A 13,250-nucleotide genomic window follows, 5' to 3' on the forward strand; every position below is an offset into this window, starting at 1 on the left:
CAAATAGCAGTACAATATTTGTTGAGCTCATTATCATTAAACTCATCTTGGGGAAAAGATTATCTCTGTCCCAACCACTTAACTTGCATGTACAGCAAGGCCTTTTAATATTACAACTGTTAGTTGCTGAAGGCTTCTTGCCAACTTTGGTTCCAAATTTGGTCAACCCTTAGCATGCTGCAGACTGTGCTTGTATTTGACTAATTAATTGTCCTCCTTAAATTGAACTTATGAATGTATAATTTAGCATGAGTCACCTTTGGGTACAATTTGGATTAATTAGCACCAAAGCATACTTCACTGTTACTCCAAAAAATATATACTATTAAGTAATACATCGCTTACCCACTCCAATTGTATCTGAGCCAAAAGTATTTGAAGTGGTAAAAGTACTATTATTTCATTCGCAAAATATTATCGAAAGGATATAAGATTCTTTGATAACCCTATTTTATTAAAATTGCAGTCATGAAAAGCTCTTGAATAAGTGTTAAATTTTGGGTTATACAATTTGCTCCATACACCTTTTGGAGTGAGTGAAATAATAGATTTATTGTTACATTTTTATAAGAATGGACTAACCTTGGTGCTATGTTAAGGTGCATTAATTTGTTTGTGAAATGTTTGTACTTCCAGTTCCAAGATAGAGTTTGAACTTTTGACTTAATGTGAGTTGCCTGTGATTGGAATGACCAAGTTTGGCTGTAGCTGGGTCCTTTGACTGTTTACTACATGTTCCTGTTTGATCTATTCCTTGGTCTGCCAGGAATGTTAGAGTTTGAGATGAAAGAGAGTCATAAATGAAAATGTTGGATCTTCATATAAGGAATACCCAGTTCATCATAAGAGTCATTTGGGTGAATAACAGGAAAAAGCAAGCCACACCAGTTTGGTAATATAAGCTCCTAAGTTGTTGATTTGTGCAGCTCCTTCCCACACCATGACAAAATAAAGCAAAAAAAAAACTTGAATTTTGAACATTGTTGTTTCAAAGAGTACAAATCATATTTGTTATTGCTGTTATTCATCCTATCATATGCTGACTTTCATTAGCTGCAGTTCCTCTGACTGTAGGTTGATAGTTGGTATCTTTCTGTCCGTGTGGTGTTGGTGGTGGTGATTTGTAGTTATTTGTAAAACTGTCTGTTGAGAGTCTGGTGCTGAATAGCTTTCCACTGTTAACATGCATTGCTGCATATATTAATGCTGGTAGGATAACCTCATTTTAGAAGCTGTAAATGAGTATTCATTCTGGAATCAATCTTCAAGCTCTGGCACAAGTGCACCCTACTTTAGATTTGGATAGTGTGCAATTATCAGAGAGTCCCTAAACTGGCTGGTTAATCCTTGATAATAAACTTGGTTCAATAGAATCAACTTTTCCAAAGTCATTTTTAAAATAAGAATGATGTCAAATGTTGATAGGAACAGTATCAAACACCATTCTCTTACATGGGCTAACCAGTGAACTGTTGAGTAAGTGCATTATGATGCTTCATTGACCTGAGTCATGCCAATCCCGCAGAATAGAATTTCCTCCTTTTGGTGTCTGGCATATCACAGGACAAGTGTCAAATTGAGCTCCACGCCTAAAATAACTCACATTAAACCAGTCAGAGTTTATTTTAGAAAATGCTTAAATTTGTTCCATTTTTGACCCTGTTATGCCCATTTGAGAAAAGAAAACAGATGGCAGACATGAAGTTGGGGCGTCTAGCTGTGCATAACCACCGCTCATCCCCTAGCCAAGTGTAGGCTTTTCTGACACACTTGATAATCAGTGTGAAACAGGTAGTTTTTTTCTTCATTATTTTAACTTAGTAATTAAAAAGGTTTAAGTCTAATTATCGGTAAGCTGAGAGAGGAGTTTTTGGAGGAAACGAGTAGATAGTTACAGCAGATAAGCGAGGAATGTTATGCAGCCTTGCGTATCTGATGCTTGGTTGGCTAATTGGAAAGGGTGGGAGCAAAAATATCCATTTAATCTACCAAAATTTTCCACAGGTGAAGGTGATTATTTATTTTCACTATTTCCTCATGGTTTCAGTAGAGTACATTTTTGTACTGTGTGCTCACATTCATTGTGGAATGGGTGGCAGCTGACCAAAGTCATTTGAGTTTGTTTTCCTGTCCCATGACCAAATACCCTTTTCCTTTTATCTGTCTTTGCTGGAGTTGACCTCCATATTCAGCACTAAACAGACCATGCCTATCACCATGTTGCTAACTACTCAATGAACGTTTTAACTGAAATAGTTTTTTTTTACCAGGCTGCCCATTCCAGTTTTTATGGGGTGGTGTGCATGTGTGGTGGGTGGTGAGGAAGTAAAGAAATAGCGGGGGGTTGGTGGGGGGAGATGAGTGAGGGGAGAAAATGCAGAATAGACACTCACTATCATGTCCTCCAATAATTTCTGAAGTAATGCACGGTTAATAATGGACAAATCCAGGCACACCATTCTCCATGGTGGGCCTTCTCATATAGTGGGCCTGTAGTGAGAAATGGAATATATGCATGAAAATGACTTGGTATGATTGGCAAATTGCTGACCTACATTATCAACTGGCTTCAGGATAGTTGTGTGTTAATAAGCAGGCAGCAATGCAATGCAGAAGTTACAGTTTCAACACTTCATTAGGAAAGTAATTGAGAAAGGGTTAATTTTCCATAAATTGCGATAATAATTTTTTTTCTCCCCCCCCACCCCCCCACCACCCCCCCCCCCCCCCCCCAACCACTTTCCCAGACAAAAGCTTACGGCCTTGGATTTGTGAAGATACATGCGCCATGGCCTGTGCTTTGCAGAGAGGCAGAATTTCTCAAGATTAAGATGCCTACTAAAAGGGTGAGTTTATCATTTTAAGGTATCTAGGTATCTTAATCATTGAAATAAGGTATTCCAGTTGCTGGGTTGGATATCTGAAGTCTCAGCACTAACTTGTTAAGTTAGTGTTCAAGTTATGCCAGAAGATTTGGGGATCATTTCTGAAGTATTTAATATTTGCAGACTTTTCAAACTAAAGAACATTGACTTGGTACTGAGGGGGAGAGGAAGGGAAGTAAAGCATTGCCCTTGTTTTTCTAGTATAAACATTCTCCTGGTGTCTTGGCCCACATTTCTCCTTGAACCAATATCACTTAATGAGAGGAAAGCAAGTTTTTACTATTTATGGGATTTTGCACTGCATGAATTCTCATTATTTGCCTACGTAACAACTATGATTACATTTTAAAAGTAATTCATAATAGATATGGGAAATTATTAGAATCCCAAGGACTTAAGGTGCTGCAAGTTCTCTTTGATTTTGTTGCTGACATTAAAGGAACAAGGTTGCTGCTGTACTTGGTTGTTATTGAGGGATCTGGCACCCAAGCACAATCACTGGTAGATTTTGGTTTCCTTTCAGTGCAGGTATTTTGCATATGAATCAGAGCCTACATTTATGGTTCAGTTGTTCATGGTGAAGAGCTCTAGTTTAGAAAGTCACCATTTGTGTAACAGATCCAAAGTCTTTATTGGGAAATATGAGACAAATATTTTTGACACTATTCCAGCAAAATTAATTTTGCTTTTAATGTTAAAGAACATGGCCTGTGCACATACTAATGCTTGCCCATTTCTTTTGGATGGGTATAACTGATCACTTTAATTATGTGCAGCCTCAGCAGCCAAACAGTGCAAAGAACTGGATTAAAGTGATTTTTGGCTATTGGCCCCACTTTGTCCTTAATTTTTCAATAGAATGAGCCTAGATCCATAACTATTTGAAGCAAATCACAGATCTGTCCAGCCTCATAAGCATGGCTATGCCTTCATACTGAGCTAACTGCATAATTCCAAAGTAAAAGGAGCTGATTTGCATGATCAGTCTGTTGTGTTATCTCTTTTATTGACAACTAAGAATGTGGGTGTTGCTGGCAAAGCCAGCATTTGTTGCCCATCTCTAATTGCCCTTAAACTAAGTGGCTTGCTAGGCCATTTCAGAAGGCAGTTAAGAGTCAATCACATTGCTATGGATCTGAAGTCACATGTATGTGAGACTAGGTAAGAGCAGCAGATTTCTTTCCCTAAAGTACAATAGTGAACCAGCTGGGCTTGTTTCATGGTCGCCAGGACTGAAACTAGCCTTCAATTCCAGAGTTACTAATTAATTAGAATTTGAATTCTATCAGCTGCCGTGGTGTGATTTTAACCTGTGTCCCCAGGGCGTTAGCCTGGGCCTCTGGATTCAGTACTATGAGATTGCCATTATCTTCCCGAAAAAAGCTTAATATCTCTGCCAAATTAGCAAACAATATGAATTGACTAGTTTAAAAGAGCAAAGGTCATACAAATTTATCTAAGCATTTGTCCACTAATATTGCCATTAATCATTCCTAAGCTATATGCACTAAATAAACATGCACCCTTTCAAATATCTTGGTCGGCATACCAATATACACACTAGATTCCAGATTTCACTCTTCCTTTTCTGGAAAGCTAATATTTGCTCTCACATGTGCTCTGCATTAGGAGATGACTGAGTCGAAGCATTAATACCCAGCTGCCTCTGTGGCTTTTGGCACAGTCTTCAGATAATTCCTGGTTTCATCTGTAGGTTTCCCCAGCTGCTTTTCTATTTCATGCTGTGTGTCTTTTTTTGGTGAAGGGGAGGTGGGGAGGGTTGGCAAGAGGGAAGTGGGGAGGGGGGAGTTCCCACTGCCAGCAATTCTGCTTGGACTGGCTCCATACATTCCTTGCTATCTTTGAAACATAAATCAACAAACACCTGGTTAAGATACCCAGAAAGGAGAAGTGTTAGATTATAGGTGTCGAGGGGAAAAGGTTGACTATTAATAATGAACAAACATTAGAAGAAAATAATAGAAAGTGCAACAAAACCAAGTTTAAAAACTAAGATAAAGTGGTGCTTGAGGGGGGGAAAAAGACAAGGAAATTAATTTTTTGAATTTTATTTTATTTTGTTTGTAGAGATCTTTGTTTATGATAGGGGGAAAAGGGCATTTTCCTTGAGGTAATGAAAGAGAAATAAACTTCAAAACACCTTGCAGCCAATGAAGTACTTCTGAGGTACAATTGTATTGAAGGAAATATAGCAGTCAATTGCACACAACCATCTCCCACAAAGACCAATGTGGTGATGATCAGCTGATTGAGGGCTAAGCATCAGTTAGGGCACCTGGTCTTCTTTGAAATGCCATGGGATGTTTTGGGACCACCTGCGAGAGCAGTCTAACGTCTCATCTGACAATACTGCGAGTGCTGCATTCCCTCAGTTTTGTGCTGGAACATCAGCCCAGCTTTTTGTGTTCTAGTTTCTGAAGTGGGACTTGAAGCCACCACCTCTGACTTGGGTACAAAAGCTACAACCGAGCCATGACTGACACTTGGGGCTGAATGTTATTGGCCATCCACTGGTGGGAAAACATGCGGGTGGACTCCTAAATTAGGGTCCTGTGCTATCGGCAGCCCAGCACCAGCCCACACACTCCCACCATGATTTTACAGGCAGCTGGACTGGGATGGCTGGAGTAGTGCAGAACTGTCTCTGAACCTTAAAAACTTGCTTGAATATGTGCTATGTCAATGGTGATGATCTGACTATGTTATCCACCTAATGCCAAAGTGTTCTTTTGGAATAATACTGCAATGTGATTCTTTTTTTAATATATTTTGGAAAAAGTCAACAAATTAAGTCAATAAATAGATCATTCGAATATCAATGATAACAATACCACTTACAATGTGCACAAAGAAAACTAAAGTTATCTTGCCGCTTTTGCTTCAATGTCAGGTGGCTGAGTTTATTCAACACAAGTGGCAGCATAGCTCAGGTGTTGGGAACAAAGCCTTGTGTATGAGATCCTCCAAAAGCCTGACTGGGAGGCCATTTCCCACAGTGTGGACTTCACACAGGTGCATAACTCCATTGCATAGTGAAGCTGAGTTTAAATGGTGCTTAAGATTTGGAATGCACTGCCTAATAGAGGGGTGGATACAAATTCAGTAGCAGCCTTCAAAAGGGAATTGTGTAAATACTTGGAGGGAAAATATTGCAATGATACAGGAAATGAGTGAGGGAATGGGAAACTAGATGCATTACTCTTGAAACTCAATGGGCCAAATGGCTTCCCTCAGTGCTGTACTATCAATGATCATAGGTAGATCATCATACCCAGTTCTTTTTTAATTTATTGGTAAAGCAGAGGCTGCCAGCTGCAATCCCCTAATGTTGATGGGTATCTGCTGGACACCTAAGCTCTGCACATGCAAGTAAGTAAACACATTTGATCCTAACTGTTTTCAAGTGAACACATTCGACATTTGTAGTATATCCCTGGTCCTGCCTCGTCAGCTTGGCGCTCTATAGCTTATAGCTACTGGATTCAGATCAGTGGGTTATGCAGTGTTGCAACCTGAATAAGCTTCATTTATAGGAGATTTATAATTTGTTTTTAAAAAATCACCATGGAAACCGTTAAAATTAGGAGCCACCAATGTTTTTACAGAGGCTCGCTATAAACCAGCTTTTCTATCAGTTGATGAGTTGAAACATCTTATCCTCAGGGAATATTTTTTTCTTTTTAAGAGTGCTATTTTAATTAAACTTCCATATGGAAATAGGTGGCTGTTTATTGTCTGTTGATATAAAGTTTTGATTGTGTTCAGAAACCCCCAGAATGTTGTGCTTTGTGTAGCACCTGGGATATGAAAAGAAGGAGTCAGTTATTTACTACTTTTTAAAAATCTTAAGATAACCTGACTTCTAAGGCCAGAAGTCTTAAAATAAAACACCCAACAACAATGTGAATTAGGTCCTAATTGACTCTGAACCATTGCTTTTAGACTACTTCCTTCCGTATGAGACATTAAAGCAACAAGTTAGGTAAGCAGCTCAGCATCTGTATAGTGCTCTATTTGAGCAATGCCGTGGGCGATCTACTAGTTCAATCTGCATTGCTTTTCCCAGAGAGTGATGGGAATGTGGAACTTGCCATCGTCAAAAATAGTTGAAGTGAATAGGATAGATATGTTTAAGCAAATGGTAGGAATAGGAGGACATGCTGATGAGATGAGATAAGGAGGCTCGTGTGGAGCATAAACACCAGCATGGACCAGTTGGCCTGTTTCTGTGCTGTGCATTCTGTGTAATTACAAACCTATAATAAAATAAGAGGCTGAGGGGGCAAATGGAGGGGAAATTTTATTTTTTTTAAAAAGTAAGCTTTGGATGCTTGACTGAAAGACTGGAGTATGCCTTGAAGTAGTTTATCCATGTGCTGGTGAATCACCAAATTGACTTATGGTTCAAAACCTCATTTATTTGGATGATGAGTACTTATCAGTTATTCTTTGAAATTTCTTGCAAAGTTTTTCTATGACTCTTTGTGATATCCAGCTAGGTAATTTAAATAAGGTCAGTACTAACGTATTAGCTGCTGAAAATATTTTGATTTAAATTCCTGATGGAAATGTTCCATGGCAGTAACCAAAGAAAAAAACAAAACCCTAATATGTTATGTTAGCCTGGGAAAAATAAAATGAATTCTTGAAAGATCTACTGAATGAAAGATGACAAATCTTGAACTGAACTTTACAAATCTTGTTCAGATTGGTTTTTTATTAAAATACATTAGAAATTACCATGATAACATCCACAGGAATGCGGAATTATTGGGTTAGATTTTGCGGTCAGCAGCAAAGGAACTATATTTACTCCTGAACTTAAAATAAAAATATTTATATATATTGATCTCTGTGGCATGGATTTCCCATTTCCCAACATCATCAGTTTGAATCTGGCTCCAAATCAAGGGGATCTCCAGGCATCGAGCAACAGTGATGTCATCAAGCAGAATAAGCAGCCAATCGAGTCAAAACAGACGATTGAATGTTTCACTTATTTTTTTCGATCGTATAGATCACAAAATAAACATTCCATGCACATGGAATTATGATACTAGTTAAAATATTTTTTAAAAAATAATTTATAAATGTGGAATTTTATTGTCATAATGGAGACACTTTGGCTTTCAACAAATCTAAAATTGTACTTTTTCAGGGCTAGTGAGGCTGTTTAGTAATTATTATGAACTTAGTGCATTGCCAAAAGCCCAGCCACACCGCATTTAACAAGATGTAACTTTAATGGTTTTTACAGTGAGACTTAAGAGCATTCTCGTCAGTTCAGTGATTTCAGTTGCAGCCTGGAGAACCTGAACAACACACCTGGAGAAGCATAGGATCATTGACAGCAGCTTCTGGGTTTCTATGTTTAATGGCGCACAATGTCAATTTGAGGTTACTGTTTGTTTCAGAGGGTTAATGATGGTAAACACTGATAGTTGTGCCATTGTTTCTACTGTAAAATCTAGGCCAATGTTGTCTACAAATTTGTCATTGGGGAAGACAAAATTTCTACATTTGTCCTAACCTTAATTTATTTGGGCACATTTTGTTTTACAATATAACATACTAGCTCAGCTGTACTTTAATTGCCACAGAGAAGTGCTTTGTGTTTCATTTGCTTCTTCTAATTCTTCAGGTCTATGAAGTAAAGCAGAAAACGGGGATCCTCGGTAAAATTTCAAACATCGTTCATAAAATGACTTCTCCATTGCGACCAAAAGTGGAAGATAATGACACTGAATTTAAGAACCTTTCCTACCCATTCTCCAGAGAGAAGAAGCACTTGTAAGTACTAGTGCACCATGCAAACACTTAAATTGGTATAGTTGGTGCTGTATATTAGTGTACCTATTTTTTTCCTTTTTTAATATTATTGTTCGAAAAGTGTGCCTTAAAAATAGAGGGGTGAATTCAATCCATTAGTTTGTGCAAAGATTTTTATTTGTTTTTTCTTTTTTTGTTTTACAGTCCAACTTTATAGAATGCAGTGAATAAAGATTGCAAACAAATTAAAATAGAGATGGTCGAAAATAGCTAAACTGCGTTGGATATTGAAATGGTTACAAGTTATAATTCAATTCTGTTGATGCTTTTTGTCTTGCACTGAAAAACACAACAAGAATAATATAAGAATTAGGGGCAGCAGGAGGCCATTTGGCCCCTCAAGCCTGCTCTATCATTCACTGATTTGATTGTGGCCTCAACTTCTCTTTTCTTGTCTGCACCACCCCCCCCCCCCCCCCCCCACCCCCAACCATAACCCTCAACCCCCTTGTTGATCAAAAATCTAACCTGGCTGATTTTTAGTATATAAGGCAGTAAAAGCTAATGAAAGATAAGTACTTTGTCAGCACTGACCATGATATTTATTTTTTTGAGGATAAGAAAACTGTAGGTAAATATAGTAAAATATATCATTTATCAACCTATCTCATCATATAAAAATGGTAACTATTGGCAGCAAATTAACCTTGTGTGAGAACCTAAGATTGCTCAACAGGGCATTTAGTGTTTTGGGTGGGGCTAATGCTCATGACTCCAGGGATCTAAACTTTCACTTGGGAACAAATACTTCTAGTTGTCCTCCAGACTTAATATGGATGGTGCCATTAGCAAGCGTTTAGATGCTCATCATTTGTAATCAACAGCTAGTTTTAATCATCTCTAGACTCAATAGAAGAATCTTGCACTTGGGTTCCCAACAGGTCACTCGCCCAACCAACCTGTACGAATATCCCATGCCATCTCAGTTATTACCAAAGCATGACACCATTCAAAGAATGAAACAATAGAACACAAAACAACTTGTCAAAGCTGCTCCTGCCACTTGCTGTCTGTATATAGGCAAATCTTGCTGGAGCAGGGCATCTCCTGCCATGTACCATGTGCTGTAACTTGATCAAAGTCAGCTGATGACCACTCACCAGAACAGTGGGAAATCGGTGAATAAAGAATCAATCTCTTTTTAATTGGACGAGATTTAAAGGTTGAGAAAGAAGCAGAGTAACAACTGAGTGCGAATTGAAACCAAATCCATTGCAGCAAGAGAAATAGTGTGATGGAACGATCAAATTAAGAAATGAAGGAAAAGTACAAAACCCTTTGTTAAAATTTTTTAAACATCCAAGAATTTATGATGTGCCAGGATGAGACTCAATAGTTTAAATGTTTCCCTTTATGTGCCAGAGAGATCGATTGCTGTTGCATTCACATTGTTAATGCACATTGTTAAAGGTTGCTTGCACTCTTAGCTATGAGCCCTGACTTTGGAATGTGTTTAGTGGGCAATTAATGTGCAAATCTAGCTGGTTCTTAGTAGGGTGGTGCTAAGAGCAAGCTGCTATTCCTGTGAGGCTAATGATGGCATGTTGATCAAGTTTTGGAGATTCAGAACTCACGATGTATCTCGTTCCCTGAACTTACTGCTTGCACATTAATGCCGATGTGCATTGTAAACTTGCTATTTTCCCAGGGAGATTTGGCCCAATGACCTTGTCCATTTTCATCTCCCTGAAATAAGTGGGTAACATTTCAAAATAGCTAAAGCATTGAGCTTCCTGACCATTCATAAGTTATTGAACAGCAGTTTCACTTCAATATTTGTCAATGTAATTTGACCCAGGTGAGCTTTCTCCACAGCTGATGTTTCTTATCACATTCTTAACCTACATTGCTCTTCCAGCTCCTTTTTTTAAAGGAGTTGATCTACACGAGTTTTTTTTAAATCTGAGTCAGGGAAGAAGGAAAACTTTTGTTTGGATAAAACCAGACAACAAAAAAAGAAGCCACAGGTTGAAGAAAACTTCCAAACACTCCTCGGCTAAGCAATATCTTACTGCTTCCTGATTTGGAAATCCTGAACGATAGCACAGCTCACAGCAAAAATCACGTTGCATCCAGAATGACCTGAAAAACGATCGGGCCAAACAATCAATCCAAAATAATTGTCCCATACTTAATGGTAAACAAGAAATTACTGGTGATGATATTAACAGATGAAAGCTTAAAGCCTCCTTCATATGATATTCCTTTGCTATTGCATGTCTTAACTGAATTATGCCTGTATTAAAATAGCTTGCAGAGAAACATCTTGTGAATGCAACAGTAATTTCTAGCTTTGCATCTTTACATTAAAGCATTGATATACTGCCTTCAGGAAAGTGATGACACATTATTCCTGTTCTATTCGTTCCTACGGCCTGCACATGCATGGGGTAGCTCATGTTTCACAGTTCCAACGGAATTGAATCATCTGAGATCCTTGGTCAGTATAATTCAGCCATATCAGGTTCAAATCTGCTATCATAGTCAGGCAGGAATTACACTTGCTCCAGTGACTAAATATTGTAGTGCAGTTGGGTCACTGCATGGTGTCCATTGGTTTGAAGACTGACGATGTTCCAAAGCTATTGGAAGGGTTCAAGGCAATGTTACTCTATCACGAAATCAACATCTTGTGAATGTGGCTTCCAAGAGCTCATTTAAAAAAAACAAATTTTTGGATTTAGTTTTATATCATTTGAGAGAAAGATGGGCTTGAATTTATGCTATTGAAGCAGACTTCTGGTTTTAAAGTCAAGGTTGTTTCTTTGTTCGGTCCAAAACAAAAGATGGTAGGTAGTGAGAAGGGAGGAATGTCTTTTGATCAAACAGGTTAGGACAAAATGCTTGGATTCAGGTGGACGTGAAACTCTATATTAATAGGTTCATAGCTATATAGGTGCTCAAGTTTCATGGTGGGTTTTGACTTTTCAGTAGCATAGTATGTAATTATTTTTTCAGTAGTAAGTCCTCGATCACGATTAATTGGCGAGCATCAAAGAAACAAAAAGGCTGTAAGCCAGGTAAATTTTTCAGTGGTCAGCAGTTTGACTTGGTCATTTCAAGTTCTGTCTATACAGCCCACATGCTTTGTGTGTTACAATATCTTTCATAAGAAAATATTATTTCGAGATGCTGGGTTTATACCAGGGAAAGGGAAGATTTAGTTGATTGATCCAAACGAACTGTAAAAAGTTTATAATGATGACTTATACATTGATTCAAGTTCTTGTGCTGTTTGGTCCCATTTCCATTGTTTTGTGTTTGGTCTGATTATCTATTTAAAAAGTTTAGCCTGTGTGAAGTTACCTTAACAGCGTGGTATCCTCCAGAGTAATGAGATGTAGTGATTTTTCTAAACGTTCTCCAGTTGGCAACTTATTAGGGTTTAAGCTTGGTGTGGGCTAACCCAAACACATTACAAATTAACATCGCTGGTTTCAGTCTGCAGGGAACTGAAGGAGGTTGGTTTTTATTGAATAATAAGAGGTATGGAATAAAGATTAGTAAACAGAGTGGAGACATAGGTCGGCAATAATTGAATGGAATGTGCAACAATGTGATGGACTGAATAGCCTGCCCCTCTTTTATTTTAACAGTTGCAGCTGTAATATGATTTTGTAGAGTAATAAGGCCTGTTGGAATATTATGAGCCTTAATTAGGAATATAATTGCTTCAATTTCTCCAATAACTTAAGAAAATTGGATGAAGGGTTACTAGAAGAAATCCCATCTTCACTGCGTTTTGCACTATATTTTTGAAGATGTGCAGAGAATCATTGCACCATTCGGCAATGTATCCAAGAGGCTCACTACTCTCTGAAAAGAAGAATCACCAAACACTCAGTCTGTTTCTGCTCTTGCACTCTTCAAACTCATGTCCCTTGTTCCCCTTTAACCTGTTAAATTAGATTAGAAATGCAGCCCTTCAATTATTTTATAGACTTCTATCAGGTTACCTCAGTCGAACACTGCTCTGAAGAGAAGGGACCAAGGTTCTTGAGCCTAAGTGAGAAACTGAGGTTCTTCAATCTAAGAATCATTCCTGTAGCTCTCCCCTGGACTTTTTCCAAAGCCCTATTTCATCCCCCATGTTCGGGAGCTGAAACTTCACTAAAATCTAAGGACTTGTAGTAGAGAGTGAGATCTTGATGGAGAATCTGTTCGCATTACAAAGGTTTCAAAAATTCAGTGATGCACATTTGTCTTTCAACCTGAAGGGAAGTATAAGTGGTGCTCATCAGGGCTCAGAATTAGGTCCACTTTTTTTTGATGTACATTATTAATCTGGACTTGGGTATACAGGGGCATAACTTCAAAGTTTGTAGATGATACAAAAATCCAAGACGTATTGTACAAGTGGTAAATGAAACAGACTTCAGGGCAATACTGACTGGTGAAATGGGCAGATCCATGTCAGATGAAATTTAATGCACAGGTTTGAAGTTATACATTTTGTTAGGAAGAATGGGAAAAGGCAATATGAACTAAATGGTATATTTTTAATGAGCATGTAGG

General features: G+C 38.1%; 1 protein-coding gene across 5 annotated transcripts in view; it reads left to right on the plus strand.

The window, feature by feature from the left end:
* Nucleotides 1–13,250, plus strand: part of ano1a (anoctamin 1, calcium activated chloride channel a) — a 230,080-nt gene that overhangs the window by 67,829 nt on the left and 149,001 nt on the right. For 3 of the 5 annotated variants that reach the window (XM_041197457.1, XM_041197458.1, XM_041197460.1), the window contains exons 4-5: nucleotides 2,748–2,846; nucleotides 8,548–8,696. In XM_041197457.1, the coding sequence (XP_041053391.1) occupies nucleotides 2,748–2,846; nucleotides 8,548–8,696 (248 nt within the window). The remainder of the gene's footprint in view (nucleotides 1–2,747; nucleotides 2,847–8,547; nucleotides 8,697–13,250) is intronic. The other 2 variants (XM_041197459.1, XM_041197462.1) reach the window with 1 other exon arrangement.

The sequence above is a fragment of the Carcharodon carcharias genome, chromosome 10, assembly GCF_017639515.1.
Source record: "Carcharodon carcharias isolate sCarCar2 chromosome 10, sCarCar2.pri, whole genome shotgun sequence".
NCBI lineage: Eukaryota > Metazoa > Chordata > Chondrichthyes > Lamniformes > Lamnidae > Carcharodon > Carcharodon carcharias.